Source organism: Serinus canaria, chromosome 3 (genome assembly GCF_022539315.1).
Source record: "Serinus canaria isolate serCan28SL12 chromosome 3, serCan2020, whole genome shotgun sequence".
Lineage (NCBI taxonomy): Eukaryota > Metazoa > Chordata > Aves > Passeriformes > Fringillidae > Serinus > Serinus canaria.
This window is the reverse complement of record NC_066316.1, coordinates 5442791-5468432: the sequence shown is the minus strand read 5'-3', so window position 1 is coordinate 5468432 and position 25642 is coordinate 5442791. Positions and strand designations below refer to the sequence as shown.

The 25642-nt window shown below is 44.3% G+C and overlaps 1 protein-coding gene across 3 annotated transcripts in view; it reads right to left on the bottom strand.

Moving 5' to 3' along the window:
- The window catches only part of LOC103819267 (sodium/potassium/calcium exchanger 3), a 179623-nt gene that overhangs the window by 71325 nt on the left and 82656 nt on the right, over positions 1-25642 (bottom strand). The window contains exons 10-17 of one of the 3 annotated variants that reach the window (XM_050973191.1): positions 25478-25611; positions 22806-22966; positions 21971-22247; positions 20518-20684; positions 19532-19646; positions 18565-18677; positions 10192-10257; positions 6866-9238 (exon numbers count right to left, since the gene is read on the bottom strand). In XM_050973191.1, coding sequence (XP_050829148.1) covers positions 9089-9238; positions 10192-10257; positions 18565-18677; positions 19532-19646; positions 20518-20684; positions 21971-22247; positions 22806-22966; positions 25478-25611 — 1183 coding nt within the window. In that variant the 3' untranslated portion in view covers positions 6866-9088. Of the gene's footprint in view, positions 1-6865; positions 9239-10191; positions 10258-18564; positions 18678-19531; positions 19647-20517; positions 20685-21970; positions 22248-22805; positions 22967-25465; positions 25612-25642 lie in introns of those variants that run through there. The other 2 variants (XR_007777386.1, XM_050973188.1) reach the window with 2 other exon arrangements.

Here is a 25642-nt window from a genome sequence, read left to right as displayed (position 1 = left end):
AGACTTCAGCAACAAACTTCAGTACAAACCCAAATTTTCCATCAGAGCTCTGTGAAATTATCAGATCTTGAACAGCTGACTGCTGGGCCCTGAAATGATTTTAACACCCCCCCTCCCCTGACCCAGGAGGGAGTGCTGGCCCTGGGGCTGTCCCCACATGCCTTGGTGTCAGGCTGACTGTGGGTGTTGAGCTTGGCTGCCTTTGGCTTGGCACCCATGTACACACATCAGTTTGGGTTTGGCTTGGAAAAAAAATACTGGAAGGGGCTAAAAGCTGCACAGCATACTAGAGGATTAACAGGTCTGTCTGCTCACCTTTTTGTTCCCTGGAATCCTGATTTACCTGAGTCTCAACTCCCAGCCCAGGCCTGTGCTGGAGTGCTCGGCAGAAGTGCTGCTTCCGCTGCCAGTCACACACCCAGGAGAGGTGGCACTCCTACCCACCCACACATCTCACTGGCTGAAGATCTGATGAATGCACCAGCAAGAGGAACACCCAAACCATTACCAGACCTTGCCAGGAGCCTTCATATTGCACAGGACTTTGACAGACAGCAAAAAAATTAAAAAAAAAAAAAAACCAAACAAATCCCCCAAACCATTACAAACATCTTCCAAGTAGTGTTTCAGTCTTGAAAGCAAAGATTGGATGCAAGGATGAAGGTAACATTCCATCAGTAACCTCACACAATACTGCCTGCATAGTAGGGATTCTCAGCTTTACAAGGGGGGACAGAGAAGTCAATCACACTGCTCCTCAAGGGAATGCTAACTACAATTCACCCCTAAATCTTCAATGCACACCAGAAAACTCCCAGGTACACAGACTGTGACTGGCACACCCGTGCAGCCAGGGTAGGAGTCAGTGACATTGGGTTAGGCATCTCTCTCCCTTCTCCCTCAGAAAGGGACAAAGTACTTCCCACCTTTCCCGACCAAAGACAAGGGTTGCAAAGATCAAGTAGCATCCAGGAAAATCTTCATGTAAATGTGACCCCTGTGAAACTTGCCAGTATCTGAATTGCAGACAACTTTTTGTGATGCTATACTATTTTCACCTGCACTTGCTCTCCACTGGGGCTGCATGATTACAGATTTCCACTGTGTCCTTTGCTCCTGGCATCCATTAAAAAAAAAAAATACTTCAGAACAAAATTACTACACAAACATGCTTGCTTTGGCTTCTTTCAAAAACCTCTTGTGGTTCAATCTCTGCGCTTGCTCACTTCACCTATAAGCAATTTCACAAGGCAGTTCCAAGACACAGAAATGCATGTTATGCTCAGAGGTCCTGACTGCAGTGAGAAACATGAGAGAAAAAGGTTGTTTCTGAGAACCAAGGATGAAAAACTCAGCTGAGCTCTATGCTTGACAGAATATGGGCACTCACTCTATGCAAAACTTGAACACCTTTATGAAGGACTGAGGCTGTACTTGGTACAGTTAAGCTTTACCTTCCTTTTTTTTTTTTCCTGATCTAAAATTGTCCCATGTCTTTAAATGATGGCAAAATAAAGTCCCCTCCAATACACTGCCTGTAAAAGGACTCCACTGTTGCTGTTGTGTTTTCCCCCAGGAAGCCCTACTGTATCCCCACTGATAGTGATGATGTGACAGATTCCTCTACACTGGAGATCTGCTGACCCCCCTGAAACCAAACCAGTGTGGTGTAAATAGGGGAGAGTTGTGTTTGTGAGTGGTGGGACCATTTTTACTGCAGGATTTCAAGGTGGGAGGTCCCTGCCTGCTGTAAATGGGAACAGCCCTGCCATAAAGCTGGGACAACAAATGTCAGCTTCCCCCAAGCATCAGCTGGCACATGACACCTGGTCTAGGGGGATCTTCACATTTAACTAGGGCCAATCACTTACTGTTGAAAAAGAATTGGGGAAAACATGTCAAAGGAAGATTAATTCCTTAATGAGAAAGGGGGAACAAAAAAAACTCTTAAAAATAATAATAAAAAAGTCTACTTGTGGGTAACTTATGAAATGTGGATTTTGGTTATTGCAAATGGTACCTCATGACAGTGATATTACAAGTATTAAAAGTGCAAGGAGTATTTACTATTTACATATTTCTACTCTTACAGATCACCTGCAGAAGCATCTTTGGATCTCTCAGCATTTCTCAGCTTCTCTACTAATAAAAGTTACAAGAACCATTTGAGAAGGTCTCACCCCTTTTTGTGGCCACTAAAAGGAAAGAACAATGTTTTAAATAGCTTAGTCTGCTTGGCCCCTGATCCAGGGAAACCTGGCATTAGCTTTAGGAGGGGACCAAAATTAGGTTCCTAAATCTTCTGCCAGCATGGGGAAATGTTTTCTTGAACCAGGGGCTCAGCACTCTGTTTGATAAATAAATAAATAAAATGCACAAATATTGCAGTGCAGAACTTTCTGACCTCCTCAATGTCTCACACATGCTCTTTTCTTTTTTCCCCCGAAGCTGACTTTATATTCATCAATAGAACTGGAATTTCAAATGACTAACAATAATTAGAAATACTAATCAATGTGCACAGATGTATTACACAGATGCATGGCAACTGCTATGCATCACATAACCATTCATAATACCTTGCTAAAACAAATAAAAACTTTGCTTGAATTTACAGCTAGGCATGTGTAAGACTGTCTTAAATACTCATACACCTACAGCATCTTAGCACTTGCCATGGTATGAATTTATTCCTATGCAGAAACAGCTGGTTACCACAGGGCTTCAATTTAACAACAGTTAACACATATACTTTACTAGGTAAAGTGTATATATATGTATAAACATTGTATTTTGCTTGAATACAAACCTATGCTCATATATTAAAAAAAAAAACATTAAAAACCTGACAATGAATTATATAAATTTGTGACCAAGTCCCTCAGTAAAACTCCCATAGTATAATCTGGTTTCACAAAGTGTAAAAGACCCAGGTCAGATCTAAAATCCCTTAATTAGATCAATTATATTTATTGTATAATGCATGTCTTTGCACAGGGTGCAAAATTCCCTTGAGGGAGTCTCTGAAAATACATGAGAAGTGTTCCCATGTCCTGTGAAGTGCCTGATTATCCCAGTGGCACTTTCCAGGCAGGCAGTTTGTGCTGTTTGGAGTCAGGTGCTCAGAGGCTGGTGTGCCACTTTCTCCCATCAGTTTACTGGATCAAAACCTGCACACTATTTGTGCTAGCCAGTGCATTAATTCTGTGTTACAGAAAGCAGCACATGGGCCAGAGGGATACAGCTTATGAGAAAGTGGAAGCAAAATTCTGAATCCTGGCAACACATGGAGCAAGATAAAATAAGGAAGCAAAGTGGGTGGCTGCTGGGTGTACAGGGATATCTGCCCCTGGGAGAGATTTCATGGACCATCCCAATATTTATACAGGCTCCATCCAAAGTCCTCCTGTGACACAACATCTGCCACTCACCATCCTCCTCTGCACACGTAAAGTGAACAGAACCCTTGTTCCCTCCCCTGCTCCAGCACTATCAGCCAAAAGCAACCCTGACCAGAGGTAAGGAAAGACTTGGTCCTCAGGAAAACACATGTCCCTGCTCTGAAAAAGGAGCAAGTGTAATCCCAGGCTGGCAGCAGTAACCAGTAGCCAAGGGGCCTGTGCCCCTGCAGCCCTCTCCTCTCCTGACAGGACAAAATGTTCAGCAGCAGGCATCGCTCCTCCGGGAACCAAGGCTCTCTTGGCTTGTCAGGCACACCAATGGAAAACCTCAGTGGCAAATGCGCAGCACTGGAGAGGATCTGTAACCAACTACAAACATCCTCACAGGATCAGGCATGCAGTGGTGTGCTTTTCCTCAGCTGGCAGTAAAAATGTTGAACTGCTCCTGTAAAATTATCACATTGACTTTTAGCACCATTCAAATCCTACCTGGCAGAGACAGATTACACTGACAAGATTCCTGTCAGGTTGTTCTGGTTCAGGGGGGGTTTCAAACTTGTTCTGCAAGTCTATTAGAAAAACAGAAACCTATCTAAAAAAAATACCACAATAAAGTAATTTTTTGCTACATAAATACCTTTAAAAATGTGTTGCTTAAAACAATCTGCTTTCTTTGGAAGCCTTCCTGAAATTAGGTGTTTCTACCCAAACTTGGATAACTTGGCCTAGATATCAGACTGTTTCAGGCCAGCAAATAATCGATTTCATAGCCAACTGACATCCCCAGGGCACAACGAAACAGAGTGCTATTTCTTACCCTATTGCTTTCCCAGAATAAAGTGAACTTCTCCAAAAGGCAGGGATCAAGTCCTCACCAGAGCTTGATTCTGCAGATTCAGCCAGACAAGTGCAAGCAGTTTGGGCAGAAGTTGATGCTTTTTGGAACTGTGCTTCAGATTTGAGGCCACTATGTGGTAACAGAGTATTCATGTAAATTCCCTTAAAGGTGCTTAGTTCTTATTAATAGTAATTTATCTATTCAGGTAAGAAAATAAAAAGGCCACTCACCCAAAAAAATGCAGTGTCCCCATCCCTTTCAGGACTCACTGCTGCAAACACATCACTGACCCTACAGCAGTCACCGGGGTTCTGTCCCTGATTTCACAATGGTCAGATTTCACTCATGTCCCTGAATACTGAAAACTCTTCCTGAAACTAAGCCTTGCATTCTGCTTGGTGCATCCATTCAGCACACTCAGACTGCAGCTCCTTAAATCTGAAGTGGCTGAGGTCTTTAAAATATTCAAACTTCCACTGCTTTGCTTAAAACCATGGCTTTAAACTAATTCAGTTAAAAGTTGTACCAGTCTAAAAGGGACATTTTTACCAGGATTTAAATCTCTTTTAGACTAACTTACAGTGGCTGCTGATCGAGCAAAACTTTGAAAGTACAAGGCAGAATTAAATTCAGGTAAGTATGGTCCACTGAGACTAATTTTTAAAATTAGTCTCAGTGGACCATAAATTTTAAAATTTAAACAAGTTTAAAGCTCCAGTAGTGTAACTTTGAAAGTGACAAACCTCACACTATTGCATCTCTGTGAACTTTAATTGAAAGGTTTAGGGTTTCAAAAAAATCTTAATATAAGAAATATTTGTCAGTCAGCAGAAAGCTATGGTTTTCTAAAAAGTTATTCAACAATACTGAATGTACATTTTATCTCACAAGTATCAATTGGAAAAGACATAAAAATCTCTGTTCTGACATCAGGGTATTAAAAGTTACCTTCAGGTTACTCCACCTGCCTTGAACACTGTTTTTTCTAAAACTTGACTGCCGTTCTACCTGACTTGTTTGTCAAGAAAAAAATCCAGTCCTGTATCTCATTCTCCACGAGCACCACCATCACAAATCCAAAGCTAATCAATTGATTTCAGTGACACAGCTGAGGACAGAGATCTGGAAACTAAGCATGCAAGTGGCATCACAGCAAAACCAACAAATTATGCAAATGAAAATCTCCCATGCACATATTTCATATTGGTGTTCCTATTACAGAAGTCTATTAAAAATCACAGCACATACAAAACAAAAATTTTTTTTAAAAGGGAGGGGGTGGGGGGAAGGCAAGTAAAAAGTTCACCTTTGGTAGTGACAAAAGCAGTTTTCCCAGCATGTCTTAAGACCATCTCTTATCATACCCTCTCCTCTCCTGTCATTCTGCCTTTGAACCACTGTCAAAGGAAGGCCATCCATATCAAGCAGATCTGAAGCCAGCCAAGGGTCACATATTTAAGTCAAAGTAAGAACTGCAGTGAAGCCTCTCCATGGAGAAAAAGGCTCTTTAATCTCCCTTTGAAATACTCACTGAGGATCATCTGAAATTGCTAGGAATGGAAACAAAAACAGTTGCCTGGTCCAAGAACCAGAGCAGCCTCGGACGCGAAGGTGACCCTTGCTTTCAGAAGATGAAAACTGCAAATGAATCACAGTCATGCTAAAAATACCCAACACAACCCAGCTTCCCTGGTGGCTCCCTGCAGCAGCCCCCCAATCCTGAGCCTCAGAGCCCCTCAGCTCCCAGTTTCCAACCCCAGTGGCTGGCTCCTGAGGCCCTGCATCCGGTGAAGAGCAGAGCCTCCCACGGGGACACTGCAGCCAGGCACTGGCTGTCCTCCAGAGCCTGAGCTCAGGAAGGGAGAACCCCCTGGGAGGAGAGAACTCCAGGGAGACTCAGTCCTCTGCAAGGCCCAGTAAAGCTCTGAGTATGCCCTGGATTGGAAAAGAACTGTCCACGCCATTTCTGGAGACAGCGTACAGGAAGGATGCCAGAAATTGCCGGTTTTTTGCTCTTCCACACAGGCCGTGACTGTGCTAACAAGAATGAGTGGTGTTCTCTCTCCTGGCACACTCAGTCTGCTCTGTTCCAAACAGGCCTGGACCTGATGATTTTGCTGTAAATCATCAGCACATCTGGCAGAAAGCACTGCTTCAGGACATGCTTATCGAGCCATCTACGGCACAGGTAACGGCAGTTCAAGGTACCTTTTGCTTCTGCTTAGAACAAGCTGCTTGCAGAACATTCTGGCAACACACAGGTATCAAAGCAAAGTATTTCAGGTTTTACACACAACACAAAACTACAACTACTACAGTATTTAACGCACACCAGTAGGAAAAGTTCCTAAGAAATACATGTGTAGTTTTTGTGCCATGGGATAGGTAATGGCTATTTCGCAGAAATAGATCCAACTGGCTCCATTGGAGCAGCAGTATAAATATTCAAAATAGAAGAAATAATAGGCCCTGATATGAAACTTCTTTTATTCCTTCCCCTTATCGGCAAGGACACACTCTGCTTAGGAGCAACTGCACCTCGCTATGAAGTGAAGCTGCGTGTTTGTGGGGTGGCTTTAGTGACACGTGCCACATCGTTGCAAGCATCATTTGACTTATAGAAGTATTTTAGGCATTTTAGTGGTTGCTATTATTATTATTATTCATCTCATTAACAACAACAAAAGAAACAAAATCCCAACAACAGGAAGGTACAGTGGGCTTCCTAACACAAGAGGATGTCCTGCGGGCACAGCCATGAGGAGGCTGCTCAAACCTCAGCTGCAGAGCTCAACAAGCAGCAACAAAATTGCTTTCCAGGATGAAAACTGGTGATGCAGGCATGTCATCCACTCTCTCTGCTGTCTGTCCCTGGACCCTTTCTTCTTCTTCCTGCCAGGGATCCACCTGCACACGTTGCTCCCCAAGTGAGGCCAGTGGGACGTGGCTTTTTCCACAGGACTGCACTGCCACGCACAGTGCAAGAGCTGCCAGTGCCTCCACGTGTTTGGTGTAACAAAGAAAGAAAACCAGCTGCTGAGCTGAAGGGAAACCACAGGGTGCAAATATTTTCATTTAACACATTTTGCCCAAAGAAAATCAGATTGAAGAAAATCAATTCCAAAAGTGCAAATGAAAAAAAAGTTGGCTTTTCATCTGTGAACACAACGTGGCTCTCTCCTTTTTTCTTTTCAACTGGAGCTCTTTCTTTTCCTGCTATAGTTTAGGGTTTGGTGTTCTGGGTTTTTTCCTTTCTTTCTGTTACGTAGGGTTTGCTGTACCTTTACTATTATTTGCCACTGTTTGTACCATAGACAAAAACATTCACCTAGCTGGTAGTCTCTTAATACATTTCATAGCAGAACATATACAAGAGGATCAGAAGTGATCAGTGCTTAAAGTAAATACAAGAGCCGCAGTGGCAAGAACGCACAGTATCAATACATACAAATGAAGCAGTGATGGTGTTTCTCAGGGGTGGAATCTGCCTGCATATTAATACAGAATTATACAAAATCTAGCAGGGATATTGGAACAATGAGTAGCTAAACTTTCACAATAACTTAAGATCTGTGAGAGAGTCTGCATTGAAGATATTCCACGTTTTAAAATGTGCCATCTCTGTCTGTGTCTTCCTCCCTCCCAAAAGGAGAGGTGATGAATCCACATGATCTGTTATCAGATAAGTTCAACTGCTTAAGACGAAAAATATCTGGCCAGGTCCAGTGTATTCTTTAAAGAATGGCAATTATGACTTCAGTAACTATGTCTGTGCAAAATATGCCTCTTTCCTCTTAAAGAAACCAGTGTCTATAACTCATTTAGAAAAGTTTTCACATGTGGTTATGTCCTTCTCAGAACAAATTAGACATCAACTATTAAATCCTCCCAGAACAAGAAATCTGATGAAGCAGAGAAAGTTCTGACCTTCCACTTCCACATGCAGACCATTAAAAACCAGGACAACTCCTTGGTAGCCCTTCTGGGCTGGAGATCAAACTATTGCTTGGAAATAACAAACACCCTAGTAATAAAACTCCAACATTCATAGTAAAATGGTAGCAGTGTTTACCCTTTGAACCCACATTTAGCTTGCATTCTTTAACAAACCTGTACAAGGTTAATTATTTATAGTAAAAAGTCATCAGTTTTTTCCTTGACAATCTTCTTTTATCCATTCTTATGCTGAGTACCTTGAATTACATTTCCATTTTACACTGCCCTGTGGCCTTTGGATTGTTACAGGAGACCCAGCACTCAGGAGGAGAAGATGCAAGAGAGGACGTTGATCTCTGGCAAGTAAAAAAAAAAAAAAAAGACAAAAGCAACACCCCCACCCCCAAACAAACAAAAAAAACCTGCAAACCCAAAACTAAAAGCTAAAAACAAACAAAAACCACTCCCCACAACCAAAAAAAAAATTCCCATGATTCTCCTTGAAAGTCAACCTCCATATGACGTACCCTCTCCTGCATTGTAGCAATAGTCTTAAGTCATAAATTAATTAGTTTTCCATCAAATAACTTAAAAAAGGAAGGAATTGTAGCAGACCAGTTTTGACTGGCTTAACGCCAGTTAGCAGCCAGTTCATCTTGAGTCCCAGTCACACTGTTCAAAAACTGAGCAAGGAAATCACATGGATGTTGAAAAAAGCTCTTCACATCGATGAAGGATTGTTCCAGGCTGTGGGGGCCAGGGAGAGGGCAAACCTAGACGGGGCCACGGGTCCTATGAACAGTGAACAGGATATAGGTCACGACTTGGAGGTGCACTGCATCCAGGAAATGCCAGCCGTGGCTTGTATTGCACAGGTAAAAAGGAAGCTCCTCCCGACAGTCTGCCACCTGGGTCAGTGATCTCTGCACATTGGCAAGTTCACAAAAGTGAAAACATTGAATTCTGTCATGATGGAGAAACACAGGAAGATGCCGTAAAGGGAAAGGCACACACACCCTAGCTTCTTATCCAGTTTCCATTTGTTCATGTGGACACCAAAAACCTACAATAAACACACAGTAAGCCACCACAGCAGGAACATTTTGAATAAAATGGTAAATTCCCTCCTCAGCTACAGGAGCCAAAAGAGGGCTGTCCCCTTACTGATGATGATTAGTTGGAAGCAATCACAAACTGCACCAAGTGAGCTGAAAACCACAGCTCAAGTAAATCAGAGCAGCAGTCACAAAAGCCACCCTGACTTGCATCACCTCACCTTAGGTTTCTGCAGTGAATTTAATTTTGGCAACAATCCCATTTAATTCAATCAGAAATGGATTTAAAGGCCAGGTTCTTTGGTTTTTTTTAACTCAAAATGCTTCATGTGCTCCTCTGCATCTCAATCTAGAGCCACAGTCTGAGACTGCTTGACTTAGCATAGTTTGCTCCCACCAAGAAATAATGTCTTGTGTATGTGGGAATTGTGTTGGTGTGCATTGCACAGGACACCCTTCCCATCTCAGGATTTGGAAGATGTCACATCATTCCTCTTCTATCATTTCTGGGTAAGGTCAGGGAACACCAAGTACTGATTTCAACAAAACACTGTCAGGCACTGTTTTTCCTGGACTGTGTTGTATTTCAGAAGGATCCTAAAGAGGGCCAAGCAACCTGCTCAGCCTTTTGTCTGCTTTTCTCACAGGAGAGAATGAATCTCATCATGCATCAAGGGACCTGCTTCAGCTCTAGCATAGAAATTCCTAATGATTACTAATGGCTCACCCAGGCTCCTCCCATGGAAAACACACAGGCAGGAGTGTCATCCTGTGGGAGTGACAGCTCCTGCAAAGAGCCAAATCAAGGCCTTGGGAAGCTTTTCAAGCAGGGAGCACCCCTATCCCATAACAACAGACTCTGCAACCACCATTTCAGCTGGAGGTGAGAAAGGAGCAGGTGAAGAAAATGTCAATAAAAATCCCTCTTTTGGAAAAGAAGAACAAAAGACTATATACATACTGTGACAAAAACTGATGCCAGCAGGAGACCAACAGAATATATAAGTCCTCTGCTGTTTAACCGAATCTGTAAAAGAAGGAAGTTTATCAAACCATCTCACAATTTCACACAATATTCCTCTCTGCTTCTATTTCCATAATCCTAAACTGCTGAGCTGCTCAACAGTGGCTTGCAAGCTGTAAAGGCCAAGTCAGACCATTACATGGCAGATAACTTTGCCTACTCCCTATTTTGCCAAAGGAGGAGTGTTATTAGAGGAGCATCCTTAGGACCTGACAACATTTCACAGAGTTCCACTTCCACCTGAGCTTTGCCATCCCTCGTACTACTACCTCATGACATTTTCTAACTCCTATATGAACCTGGAAGAACAAACAGGGGAAAGGAAATTTTGCATTCAGTCACCAATTAATGCTTCACAGTGGGGGAAAATAAACAAGGACACATACAAGTGCCTGATTGCTTCTCCACTCTCACCTTATTTCTTCCCTAATCTTACTCCTCTTGGTGAAGGGAACAAGTCTGTAGTCTCAAAACCAGAGCCTGAGGTGTTGAAAAATTGTCTATCAATGCATCATGGCACACTAACATAGGCTGGACATGATTTAGCACTGAGGCAGATCAGACAAGGACACAACTTCCTGCCTGCAGGGCTGTGCAGCAGGCACATCACAGGCTCTGGGGCAAGCTGTCTTCATGGCAGAGCCCCAGTTACAGTCACTGTCCAAGAGAAGAACTGAGGTTCTCAGTTCCACATGCAGGTCCATAAAGCTGGGAAGCCATGAAAGTGCCACTTTTAGAGGCTTTGAGCCTAACCTAAGGAAGGCACCTGCATCTTTAAGGCCCAAATACTTTTTAAAACGTGATTTTTGTGAGACATAAACCTAATGTTACAAAGGAAGGCTACAAGGAGTAAGCCATCTCTCCAATCCTGTTCCTCAGCTAGGATCACACTTCTCCTTGGTTTCTCATCCTTCTCTTGGGGAACTTAATGATTCTCCTTTTGGGCATTGTTATATGACACCAAACAGCATCACCTGCAGCATCATCAGGGCAGCACTCAGTGGAGTCTCCCAAGGCACTTCTCCAGGAGGGGACACCCTTCTAGGAAAGGTTGGCTTCTCAGTGCTCCCATCCTTCCAGTTAGATTATAAAGAATCCCATTTGCAAGTGAAGGGAGGATTGCTAATGTGTCAAGCAGCACTACAATTTTAAGACTGCAGGAATACAAATACACTTGTATCATTCTGCACCCCAGCCAGGAAATCCTTTTCACCCCACTATTGCTCCTAAACCCAGAGTAATGATTTAGGTTCACTCCCCAGGGACCGCTGAGGGGAAAGTCTGACCTGAAGAGTCAAAAAGGATGATCAGTCCTGAAAATTGGGAACTCCCTGCTCTCTGCACACCCCGAATCCTCTAAGCCAATCCGTGCTGCCTGAGCTGTGCTGTTCCCTTTACACATGTTCAAATGCCAGCTCACACAAATGGCACACTTCCCTTCCCTACTGATTGCTGACACCATAATAAAGGCTACAACCACGATGATCACTTTGTCTGGAAGGTTCTGGAAGATTTCTTTAGGATGAATGTGCTGTAAGGGACAGCAGGACCATTACATCCTTATGGCCATTCCATGTTAAATACAATATTCTCATTAGACTGCTCAAAAAAAGGGAGGATTTGGATTGCTTCAGGGCATTAAGACTGATTTTGGGACTGTCTGCATAACTGAAGATGAAAAATGTCATGATCCCACTGCTAATGTAAACGTCAGAGATGGACCAGCCTGCTTGGCTTCAGTCATTCCTGGGCATCCACTCCTCTTGCTCCCACCCATCAGGATTGCCCACATGTAACAGTTAACTTGCATTTCCATTATTATCAAGTTCTAAAAAGCCCTACACTAACCCTGTGTACTGAAACTAAAATACACATTTAAAGCTGCCTTCCCTGCTATATCCCAAATGAACAGCAGCTGGCTAGGAAAGAGGTAATATTTTACAATAAATTCCTGTCTGGATTTTGGTCAGGAATTTTGTTTGACTAGTGCAAATATTTTTAAAAACTGCCAGTATAAAATGTATCAATTGGAAAGGGATCTACAGGAAAAGGAAGCAAATTAAGAAGATGGAATTATTTTACCATGGAAAATGTCTGAATTTAACCTAAAGTGCAAAAATTTAACCTTAACACTGCTCCTCAGTTACAACTTCATGCTCCATAAAACCAGCAGAGCATTCCAAAGGCCTCTGTGTCTAATTTGCTGAGGACAATGCTTCAAAAAAGGAGATGTTTGGTGCTGCTTTCTTCAGACTATCTGCAAGGCTCTTCCTTGGAGGTCATTTAGGGGACTAAAGGATGCCATTAGGGATAATTCAAGAGCAGAAATGCATGCTAATTATTTACAGCAGCTTAAGAGCCACACACATCATGCTGTTCCTATGTGGGCCAAGCAAATGTGGCAACTCCTTCTGCAGGGTGAGCACCAAGTTTCCCTCACAGGAGCAGGCCTTCATCAATGTCCACTTGTTCCAGCTGTCCTCCTGTTATTTCCTATTTGCTCAGCAATTGTTTTATAGCCCTTTTCACATGTGGTTTCTGTCCTTTTCTATCCCTTTTCTACCTGCTCCATGGCAGGGAGGTGCCATGCATCCATCACCTCCTGAGCCTCAGTAGAAGCATCTGGAATTCTTCACACTTTTTCCAGTACTTTGAGCCCACCAGTTTTGGTTTTTTTTACTCAAACAGTTGCACTTTTTCTCCCAGAAATTCCAGCTGTAATGTGCATCTAGTTCAGCCAAATGAGCTTCCTGACAAACCCTTTCTTTTCCTAAATTTGACTCTGGACTACCCGCTGCTGTTTCACAAATTTCCCACGAGTCTACAGCTCTGGAAATACAGATTTAACTGATTCCACTCCTGTGGTAATCACCAGCCTACCCCATTTCTTATCATGACTTTTAATTATGAGCACAGAAGCCCAGAAGATTCTGAAATTTGAAACAGAAGCTTAAGAAAAATGTGTCCTTGATCTGTCAAATTAGGGCAGAAATAGTCAAGCAGCCCTCTCATGAGATGAGTGGCATTTCCTGCAAGAGGCAACAGAATACATTTCTTTGGGAAATGTGAAAATGTGCAGGTTCAGGGAAAACAAGGGCAGCAAAACATTCAAAACTCACAGTAAGGGAGGAGATAATTTCAGATTTTGGCAAAGACTGGAAAAAGAGTCTCAGCTGGAATTCTTTTAATTGCATAAAGAAAAGTCCAGTCCCCTGCTCATTTAAGAATAGGAAATGCCTCTTCCCCAAGAGAAAACAAGCTGCAGGAGAAGCACTCCCTCACACTGCAAGGAGGAAAAATCAATATTCCCAAACTCCCCTTTGAGGACTGGCCTGTGTGTAGGGGCTGAAGGCAGGCAGAAGAATGCTGTTCTGGCTGATCATGCACAGAAGGTTTGCACATTCACAGCCTCCTCTGTCAGAGTTTGAGGGGGGCCACCTCCCTGCTGCTTGTGCAGCAAATGCAAAGAGGCTGCCACCAGCTCCAGCCATTCCCATGCTGCTGTGGTAACCAAGGATGAAGCCAAACAGCAGAGGAAAAACAATGGATATAAAAGTTATTCTATTCTTAAGTTCTTTTCTGGCAGCTGCTTAAGGGAAAACAAGGAGTTATTGCCAAAACCCACACTGGTTTTGCTTCAGGGCCTTAATATGACAGAAATTACCCCAGTAAGGAATTTCAGAAGGACTATGCTTTGTTTCCAGTCCCTCAGCTGAAAAAGCTGCAGGTCTGTATGTCTGGGTATCCTTCTCCTTCAGTGTCTCTGCCTAGCAGTGGAAATTCAGTCTAAATCCTGCATTCCTGAGGTCTTGCCATGAGACAGCAGTCTAAGCAAACTGGAACTTCAAACATTGATGCATTGCTGCATGCTTAAAAGGAATTTCCTTCCTAAACCTGTTTTTAGACTCCTAAGAAAGTGTCCCTGTTTTGCACCATATCACAAAATTCATTTTGCAGAGGGAACACACCTGGAGTGCTGCACAGGGCCACTCAGAGTGTCAAGCAGGAGATGCAGAAGCTATAGCTGGAGAGAACTCCTGTAATGACAGGAGGATTGGCAGGGACACTTTTGTTCTACTACAGCATAATCATCCCAATAACCTCTCTGCCACAAAGCCAGGGAGCCAGCTTTGTCCTAATGCACCATTCACCCTAGTGCCTTGGAATTTAACTAGTGAAACCAAGTGAAAATCAACCAGTGAAAATCAACTGGTCAGCGAGGAGCAAAGCAGTGAGGCTTCCCACATCCATCTGTGCTTTGCAAGCATTTGCTTCCCTCTGGATCCTCTGATGCCTAAATATGATTGCACTGGGATTATTCCTGCTGTCTCAAGCTGCTTGTTTGCGTGGAAGGAATATCAGGTCTTTCAGACTTCTAATGTACTGTCAAATTTTGCTGAAACTGCCTGAAGTTATCAGGCAAAGGAGCAAATTGGACTGACGTGATTATACTCCCAAATGCTGACGTGATCAAATCAACCTGGCTCTTTATCCTTAGGCTAAAACTCCTGTTCTCTGAGATACTGCTGGAAGGTGTCTGGTTTACGTGCAAAAAAAAAAAAATATATTCCAGAGGAAAGCAACTGGCTGGAAGATAAGGAGCAAACATTTTTCCACTCTGCATATGCCAGGTGCACTGGGGAAGGATGCTTACTGGATTAGAGAGTCAGCAACGTGTCCAAGACTCAGTGCTGGAAGAAAGGAGAGAGTGAATATGTCAAAGGACTATCAAGGTCCAGAGGGATGCTGCTTTTCCTCCAAAAGCCCTGCTGGCCTGCCAGATTAGCTGTGTACATAACAGAAGGTGGGAGCTGCTGCAAGAGGGTGGCCAAGTGAGGAGCAGAGGTGAAAGCTCCAGTGGGAAGCAGAGGAAGGCAGAGTTAGTACCTGGACATTAATGAGAGCTCAGAAACAAGGACCCTTGAAATAATAAACATATGGTTGGGTTAAAGACTTGGCATTGTAAAAAAAGAAGGGATCTGATGTGGAAAGTTTAATCCTGAATAGATCTGCCTTTTCATGGAAAAAGGGTCAGTGGATTGGTCTAAGCCAGGAATTCTGGAACTGACACTTGAGCTGAAGGCAAAGGGTGAGGCACTTGCAGTGTAATCACATCCTAGGGGAAGATGTTTCATTTAAAGCAGGAAGCCAGAAGGAAAATCTCCTTCTCTAGACCAGGGGACAGATGCTTCCAAGATGCAGCCTGAGAATCATAAGATGGTTTTCCTCTCCCTTCCTGTAATAAGGAAGGCAGAATAGAATAAATACTGAGCTGAAGCATAAACTGACAATGGGGCTAGAGAAGCAGCAGTCAGAAGACAGGCACTCAATCAAAATGGGATTTAGCAACCCAGCACCAGGAGGTGTCTCCAGGGATTCACAGCTTATTTCCAGTTCTGGCATTCACCTACTGTGACTCCAGCAAGCCCATTTGTCTCTCTGACAGGTCCCTCTCTTGCTCTTTTCCTGACTCATTCTGTAAGATCACAAAGCTGCCTTTTCCCCACTCAGACTCTATCCCATGGAGTAAGCTTGTTTAAACAACAAGTCCCAATTCCATGTGAAGCCTCTTATAAAGACTGCTTTGAGGAATTCCCCTGTTGGAGGGGACACTACAGAGACATGTTTGGGTCCTGCCAAACACCAAAGGAGCAGTACTAAATCCTGTACTCTTAGCCCAGAAACCACCTTGTACTTCTGACCCCCAGTGATATTCAGTGGACAACCAGGCTGCCTGAGCTCACAAGCCCCAGGGCAGTTAGCAGGGCCTGCAAGGCAAGCAGCCCAAGGCTCAGCCTGACAGACCTCAGGAACTGGAGCTCCCCCCTCTGACTTGGGTGCCGGGGTGATGGCCACACTCCTGGAATAACAACCAGCATCTTGGAGCTCTGGGCACTGTCACCAAGGTACACCTGACCCAGCTAATGCCAGCCTTTGCTAGCAATGTAGTAATAATTCAAAAATTAATTACTAATAACAGGGTGGTGAAGGGGGGCTTGCTTTGTTTTAAAGTCCAATTACCCAAGAATTTGGCGAGAAATCCAGGAACAGCAAGTGAAAACTGAGGAAACTCTCTTTTGCTAATTGTGGGGCAGCTTCCAAGACTGCCTTTTCTAACCATGTGATCACTCAGTGCAATGGACATTTTGGGTATGCAAAACAGTAGTGATACTGTTATGCCTCTGTGAAAGCTGGCTGCTTCTGTTCAGCCACTTGTTTTCATACTTTTTCACAAAAATATAGATGGGCTACAGATAAATTGCTCATTAAAGAAAGGGATTTTATTCCTACAGCAGTGCTTCCTTGTAGCACTCCTAGATTCAAGAAGGGGGAAGATCTGAGGAACTAAAGGCTGGTCAGCCTGACCTTGATCCCTGGGAAGATGACAGAGCACATGATCATGGGAACCACTTCTGAATACACAAAGGACAGACATGTTAATTTATGGATGGGAAATCCCGCTGACCCTGCCTGACAGCCTTGTAGGATGAGGGGGACTTGCTGGGTGAGGGGAGCACAACAGACACTGTTTATGTTGACTTTAGCAGGGCTTCTGGCATTATCTCAGACATCCTCAGAGACAAACAGAGGAAGAACAGCCTAGAGAAGTGGCCAGTGGAATGGCCTGATAAGCAGGCAAAGCACTGTGCTCCAAGCCCAGCTGGGGGCCAGTCACTAGGGCCTTACCCAGGGGTCAGGACTGCTTTTTTAATGAGCTGGATGATGGGGAGAGAGCAGGACAGCAAGTTCACACCCCATACAAAACCAAGGAAGGTGGCTCATGCTCTGGAGGACTGTGCTGCCTTACAGAGGGAGCTGGACAGGCTGGAAAAATCTGCAGGCAGCAAACTCATTAATATCCACAAAGGGAAATGAAAAGCCCCGCACTTGGGAAGGAATAACTCCACAGATCAGCATGGGGCTGACCAGCTGGAAAGCAGCATGGCCAAGAAAGACCTGTTGATTCTGGTGGACACCAAGCTGAAGTCAACCCCTGTGACATGGAGCATCAAGAGCATCCTGGACAACATCAGGAGAAGTGCTGCCAGTAGGGAGAGGAAGATGATCCTTCTCTGCTCACATCTGGAGTGCTTGGCCCAGTTCTGGGCTCCTCAAGGAAGATATGGACTTCTTGGAGCAAGTCCAGTGAAGGACCACAAGGAAGATTTTAGGGATGGCAGCATCTGGCATACAGAGAAGCTGAAAGAGCTGTGACTGTCAGCCTAGAGAAGAGAAGATTCAGGGGGATCTTACCCATGTGCATAAACAGCTGATGGGAGAACACAGAAAAGGTGCAGCCAGACTCTTCTGAGTGATATCCATTGAAAGGACAAGAGGAACCACACTATTTTAAATACAGAAATCCCATTATAATATAAGAATGATTCTGTTGAGAGTGGTTAAAAAACAAAGACTGCTGAGAGTGGCTGTGCAGACTCCATCCTTGGAGGTACTCAAGATCCAACAGGACAAGGTCCTAAGCATTCTGCTCTAGCTGACCCAGCTTTGAGCACAAGGCTGGGGACTAGACAGTCTCCAGAGGTACTTGTCAAGCTCATCATTTCTGTCATTCTCCTGCCTTTTAACTTTGCATTCACTCAGTGACTATAACCAACAGGCTTCTCTCTGCCCTACACTGCTGTCTGAGTGGTGTCCAGCAATTGCCACAGCGACTCCTCTCCAGAACTCTGTGGCACCTCCTGCTTTTATATCTCAGAAGGAACCTTGCAGCAACTCTGGGGCAGAGGTTGGCTCTTTTATCATTTGGGAAGTAAAGGATAAGTTCATTGGTGTTTGGTAGTTTTGTCTTAAACAGGAAAGCTCTGCAGAGCTTCCTGCTGATGGTCACGCTCTGAAACATCCAATTATTTAACAGCTTCCTTCACTTTGCAGTGTGTTAACAGTTTAGTAACACCAGAATTTTTCTTAATGAAAGCCCTAGAGATCTCATTTACATTTTATATTTCACCTGTGTGTTTATCCCCTCTGCCTTATTAAAAACAGGGTCATTCTTACTTGGAATATATTCAAGACTATGAACATCCAGTGCACTCTAGTAAGCTAGCTTACTTCAACACAGACTTCTGTCTTCAAGGAAGAAATGGAAGTATTTGTCCTCAAAAGAATGGGAAATGTCCAGTGACAATTAATTTTTACTTCTCCCATATCACAACAGAGAAAACTACTTGTTTTTTCAAATAAAATCCATAGAATTTTGGACTTTTTTCTTCCTAGACAGATCTGGCTTATTAGAAGTAAATAAGTAAATAAATAATAAGTAACAATGATGTGAACAAATGTAGGACTTACATATGATCCATAATTCACTGCTAAGGTCTGCAAAGCCCACGGAAGGCCTAGGCCAATTAAAATATCAAAAACATTGCTTCCAATGGAGTTGGACACGGCCATATCCCCCATACCTGCAGGAATGGAAACCACAAACACTCAGACATGTCTCAGAAAAGTCCTGCAGTTTTAATCTGTGGTCATCCAAGCAATTTCCTCCGATTAGGGCCAAGATTTGTGGAGGATGCCCCTCATTCCCTCCCTTCCCTTTGCCCCCCCATCATAAAAGGCCAGCAGGCTTAAAGGGGCTTAATCCACCTTCCAGGATCATCTGAGAATTCTCCTCCACTAATCCTCTGCTGCTGAGGGGACCTGCTGTGCTGGCTGTGACCTGCCAGCCCCCCGGTGCCATACTCAGGGGGACTTTTGACCCTTTACCGTGACCATGACACATGAGCTTCTGTACTGGATTAATTGCAAAAGGTCCTTGAGTGGTCTCTTCAGCAGCTGCTTATTTCAGTGACAAGCCACTGGTTTTGCTCCCCAAAGCAGTACTGGCTACTTGCTTTTCCTCTTTACACACCTGCTGCAAGGGCCACAAATATGGGGGAGCTGCTTTCCTTAAAAAGAGTAGTATCTTCCAGTCCTTATGACTGTGAAGAAAAGCTGGAAGGTGACCTGAAAGATTCTTATGGCATTAAATAGTTCTATACCACTGATATTCAAATTAAGAAAATTACTGTGGTTACTGAGGAAGGCTTGAAGTTGACAATACTGCCAGAACTTGTTCCACACTTCTGTTGAGAACCTGTTAACTGCTTTGCAATAGCAGCACAACTTATTTCCTTCTTTGCTCTTGTTTTAAATTCCACGCTTGTGGAAAGAGCTCTGGATATTCTCCTGTTGAGGAAACATCTGTGCTACCTGAGGAGGAGCAGAATGTCAGGACAGAGTTCTACAGCAGGATGCCATCCCTGCAATGACCCACCTTGCCTGGCCACGATAAGGCTGGCCATGCAGTCTGGCACACTGGTTCCTGCTGCCAAGAAAGTGATGCCCATGATCACGTCTGGAATTCCCAGTGTGTACCCAATGATGGTCACCTAAGGAGAGTATGAAATAAAACTGTCAAGCTGTTTACAAGAATTAAGACCTGACACCAACTTGGCCCAAACCTGCAAGATACTGTGAGACAGAGGGTATCTCTCTCAGTGCAAACTCACACTTCCTTCAAATAGAGGCAATGACAGGCATTTTTGGTATATTCATCAACTGGCAGGGGATAGCACTCACCTGCTGTGTACCCTCTCAGGTTAGTTGTTCCATACATTTCATCCACAGTTTTCCTGATACTAATCTGGAAAAGAGACTATATGGTGGCTCACTACCCTGGGTAACTGCCTCCTGATCTTGGATGAGGTTTGTAGACATTGTTATATACAAATACTAGCTTGGATGAGGTTGTAATAATGTAAACATTATTATATACCAATACTAGCTAAGCAGACACAAAACCACCCTATGGCTTTAGTTCTGCAGGGATTTGACTGAATGTCATGCTATTGTTCATGCTAAGCTCAAAGGGTTATCATTCACAACTCCATGTCTCTTGAGCTTACTTGCTCCAAGAGAATGAAAAGTTGCTGTGGCCAGACTGTCACTCAGCACCCCTCACACTACCCTGCAGGACCAGGAGACATTCCACTGCTGCAGCTGTAATTGTTGCCCAAGGTAAAGAATCTGGATGAAATGCCAGCCCTAAATCAAGCTCAAAGGCCATGGCTACTGGCCTCTAATTTTCTTCTCTGAGTGTGGAGAAGACTCCACACTCAGAGTCCAAAAGAAATAGAAGCAAACCTAGGGTCTCTGACCTGAAAATTCAGGTGTGTAGAACTTCCTATGCATTTCTCTAGACTGCCAAACCCCCTCCTCCTGCTGCCTCTCCCAGTGGTTTCTGGGTTAGTTGGTACATACCATCCACACCATCATGTAAGAAAAAGCTGCAATCCACAGGGTAGAAGAAGCAAAGGTGACCATGAACCATTTTTCCAAGTGGGGTTTGTTACAGTTGGGCACTGTGAAGTACAGGACAAAACTCAAGGGCCATGTGAAGACCCACTTCAACATTTCCATCTTGCCAGCTGCCAAACAACAAAACAAAGGGAAACAATCACATTTCAGAATGCTATTATTTTGTTAGCATGTGCAAACAAGATGCCAGGGACACCTCAGCCTGTTATGCCAACATGCCATTCCTTGTTCAGAAGATAATGATGTGATGGCAGATAGGAGGGCAGAGACAGGCACAGGAGTATGAAGAGAGTTTAAGTAACAGATCAGACCACATGTGCTCCCTACTCAAGTTCTTACAAACCTCCATAAAATGCAAGTCCAAAAAAGAGATCTGATTCACCTTCAATCACCTAATGGGAGGGTACAGAAAAGATGGAGGCAGGCCCTTCACAAGGGAATTACAAAAGCCAATGGACTCAACTTCCAATAAGGGAAATTCAGAACAGACAGTACACTAAATTGTGTATTTTCTCTTTTTTTTTCCTACTAGAGTGTGTGTGTGTGGAGGGGGGTGGTCAAACATTGGAACAGGTACTCAAAAGTCTGTGGGATGTCCATCTTTATAGATAATAAAACTCAGCTGGACACAGGCTTGGAGGAAGACCCGCTCTGAGCAGAGATCTTTGGAACCAGAGATCTCCAGAGGTCCAGCCTTTTACATACTATGAAAGTCCATAGGACATCTAAACTACTGTAAGGCTCAGGTCTTTTCCTCACACAAACTACAAAATGCTATTTCAGTGAGACCTAAACAGGAGTTCCCAAAATTGTACCTAGACTGCAAAGGGCAGGACCATTCCCTACAGTATTCCAGCTCATCTGCAACATAGCCAATCTTGCCAGCTATGGCAACTGTGACTCAAAGGCAGGACAGGGATACACCATGATCAGCTCAGGACCAGAGACTTGATATGGTAAGAAGCACTAGGCTAAAAGAAGATTCCATCCTGCAAGTGCAGTGCTCAGCAGCTTGAGGCACAAGTGGGTCCTCATTCTGACCTTCACTCAGGCTCCTTGCCAGCAGCCCAGCTACCCTCAGCTTCCTCTACAGCGAGCAGAAATCCATCTCTCCAGGGGGTGAGCCATGTTTTGGGGACTGAGGAGATTGCTGCATCTCCCCTGTTACTGCAACAGCAGCACAGGGCCAACACAGGAGCTGCAGCAGATGTGTGAGTCTGCACCCTGAGAGGTTCCTGCTGCTTCCTGTTCCCATCTCTTTTACATGTGGCCACGAGCCTCACTGCCAAGTGACAGCTGACGGAAGCTCTCACAGACACTTCTACCTCTACATCCACCCACAGTGCTTTCCAGCACATCCAAACAAACACCACACACAAATGCAGGAGCTTCTTACTGGGGAGATCAAAAGGTGTGTAGGGCCCTTCATGGTCGTCATCATCGTCGTCATCATCATCTTCCTCTTCCTCATCATTCTCGTTGTTCTCATTATCTTCATTCTCATTCTCGTTCCTGGCCTCGGCCGCGTCCTCGTCGCGCCGCGTGCCGTTCACGCCGCGCTCGGCAGAGTTGCTGGGGCCTGTTCCATTCTCCACCACGTGCTTGATGGGGATTTTGATTGCTACTTCTGACTCACCGTTGGTGTAAGTCCTGCTGTTGATCAGCCTCTGTCTCTGTAAATAAAGGCAGGCTTGCTGAAAAATAGGACTTTGTTAAATTTGAGGGTTTTTTAAGCAAAAGGGAGGAACAGAGAAAGAGAGGTGTGTAGAAGTCTTTAAAAATTTATCTTTAAAAGCAAAAAGAATTCTTTTCAACAGGTACAACATGATGCTTCTTGCAGACCACCAGAAAAATCTCACATGTACAACTTTTACAAGAGAAGGTCCAGTGGCTGTGGAATTGACTCCAGGAGTACTCCAAGACCAGTGACACGCTAAGTGCAGTCTCTGGTATTTAAAGTACCATATTATTAAACAGATCTATGCAGAGGGCACCTCCTGTGAGCAACAGCTACATGTAAGGGCTACAACAGCTACATAATCTCTGCTAAAATCTCCACAGGCACAGAAAGCAAAGGACATTCAGTGAAGTCAGTGTCAGAAGGATAAAATCTGAGAGAGCCCTATCAGGGATCCAGAAGAAAAAACAGAGTTGCATTTCAAGCTAAACACTGCTACAGGAAAATGCAAATTGAGGAGGAGCAGGGCAGGTGGGGGAGATAAAAGACACACCTCATTGATTAACATGCGGCTGGCCATGGAGAGACGTGTTTTGGGAGGGAAATGGCTGGTTATCATGATCCGGAGCCCAGCCTCGGAAAATGAAAGCTGGTGTGGGTAGGCAGAGAGCAGCTCATCAACCATGATCACTGAGGCTTTACGGTGGAAATTTCCTGCAGCCAAGGAACAAAAACAAATTGAGGCCTTCTTCCAGCAGTCTCTTCCTCTGCTCTATGTGGCTCTAAGAAGAAGGAACCCATGGGTTCCAAGAGTTCTCTGTAAGAACCATTCCTTCAGCTACACCATTCAAAACAGGCCTCATCTGTCTTTAATTTCTGCCTTCTACACACCTTATATTCCTGGTTTTAAATAAATTGGTCATACTATGTTGACACTCATGCTCCTTACAGGAACTAAATCTGCTCTGCACATTTCATCACAGGCTTGTGTTAGACACACCCCTGCTTCAACAGCAGCTATCCCACCAAGGCAGCTACTTCCAGCAACCTACACTTTGTGAGGATAGTGTCCTCATCATCCACTGCTGTGTTCTTGCAAGGTACCAATACAAATGAAAAGAACATTCCTGCACCCTGGACTTGCAGCTCAAGGCTGGAACTGCCACCAAATCCAGCAGCAACTGCACGTGCCTGAGCAATCCACAGTGTGGGAGCAAAGGGACAGGGAGACAGAGGCCGGTCTCTGGATCGTGCTCCACCTGGAGCACAGTACCAATGCCCACTGCCTCTGGAGTTCCATCCTTCCTTCACCTGGATGACACCTCGGGCTGTGAATTCTGTGCCAGGACTGGGACTTGGCAGCAGGGAAACCTGAGGCCTTATCCAACACCCTTCTGCACAGCTTTATTAAAACCAGTATTAAACACTGGCAGATGTGGCATTACCATTTTTAACCATCACTGTTAGTCTTACAGAAGACTATCTCCTCAGCCTTTGTCACTTTTTTTTGCCTACTGAGGCTTCCATGGAATAGGGTAGATATGTGAGTTCCTCCATATTAAAAAAATAAATATGCAAACCAACAACAAATACCAACCACACAGCTTTTCCTTGTGAGTTTTTCCACACTGGCACTTGTTGAATGGCATCTGGAAAAACTGCCAAACACAGAAATCTTTTTTTTCAGACTTTTTGGTCCTCCGCTCAGAAAGGGTTTCAGAAAAGGCCTCAGAAGACAAACAGTGTCTGAAACCCCCAGGCACCTCACTGCAGCAGGTGCTATTGGTGGCCCTGTACCCCGGGCTGGGACACAAAGCAGCACCACTTGCCCTTCCTGTCCTCCCGTGGCCCAGTCCCCAGGAAATACAGGAACAATCTGCAAGAAGATGAAGCAACCCTTTCATCTTCCTTCCCTGGCCAGTGTGAGTGACCACAAGTGTCCAAATCAAAAAGTTATCAGCAGAGTATGCAAAAAACCCATTGTGGGAACATTTAAACCAAATCCCACTGGGTGAAGTTGGATGTGCAAGGCCTGAGTTTGTGCTGAGTTTTCCCAATCCAGCTTTCCTGGTACAGAATTGCCAGCGTAGTTCTGCTGTGGAGAGCTCCAGGCAACAGAGAGCTGTCCCCAAAAAAGCAGCTTATTCCCTCAGAGTGTACAGCACTGGTGAAAGCCTTCCCTCTGCAACAGGCCTGTAACTGAGAGCTGGCAGACTCGTTTGCTGCTGCAAATCAACCCCACTATATTTCATGTATATACAGACTGTGCCTCTCAAGCCCCATTTGCAAGAAAAGAGACCTATTTTTGGTTGGCTGGTTGGGGTTTTTTGATAGAGTAGCTGAACAAAAGAGGCAGCCCATCTGTGGTCAGAGACCAGAACTGATTTTGACAAGATGGAGCTTCTTCTCAGGCTAAGTCAGTGCCTCAGGAAAATGGGATGCATTATTCCTGAGAACAGGTACATATACATCCCAAACAGATACTGCACATGCTTGTTGACTGCTTAAAAGACAAAATAAATCTACTGTGAATAGAGTTTAGGACATCCTTTCAAATACAGACATTGAACAACTGCTGCTGAGCTATGGGATGGGAATTTTTTTTTTTTTAAGCTGAAGAAATACAACCATTTTTATACATGATCATGACTAAAGTCAAGCTGGAACAGATTTCAGCCAAAGTGAAATACCCTTACAGATCACTTTTATGGAAAAGTTGTGCATGGTAAGGCCAGCATGTGCAGTAGGAGCACAGTACCCAGACGCACACAGAGCCCCCACCCTTCCTTCACTGGGGATAAGTGCACACTGGTTTAAGTAGGGCCTTTTTTCTTGCTCAGTTGATGTCCCTTTGGAGTGGAGTTAAATGTCACTGGACATGCTGTAACTGGGCAACTTCATTGCAGAGTAACAGTGCCCACAGAAGGAATTAAAATGGCTGTAACAGCCTAGATAAGCAGCCTCTGGGCTTGAAGGAGTCCTTGCAGCCAAGCAACTTGTCCAGCCGCAAGAATCAGCCACCAGAGGCCTCAGCCACCTCCAGTGGTACAGGCTGTGGTGGCTGGGATCACCACACCGTGTCCCCCATCTGGGAGAGGGGTTCCAAAAGGACCACCTGCCCCCTCCTGTTTTGTGGCCTACAAGAGAGCAGCAGTCCCCCCACGTGAGCAGGGATAGAACACCCAGAATGAGGCAAGTGACAGGGTGACTTACTGGAACAGTTACCTTTCTTTAGTAACACCACTGTGGCATCACAGTTGCTGTTGTCATCCATCTCTGTGTTACTTGCTAAACCATTCACCATATTTGCAGAGTTTTTTGTCTTCCTCTCAAAAAAGTGATGTATGGTTGAGTTGTACCTGCACAAACGAAACAAACTCAGGATGTACC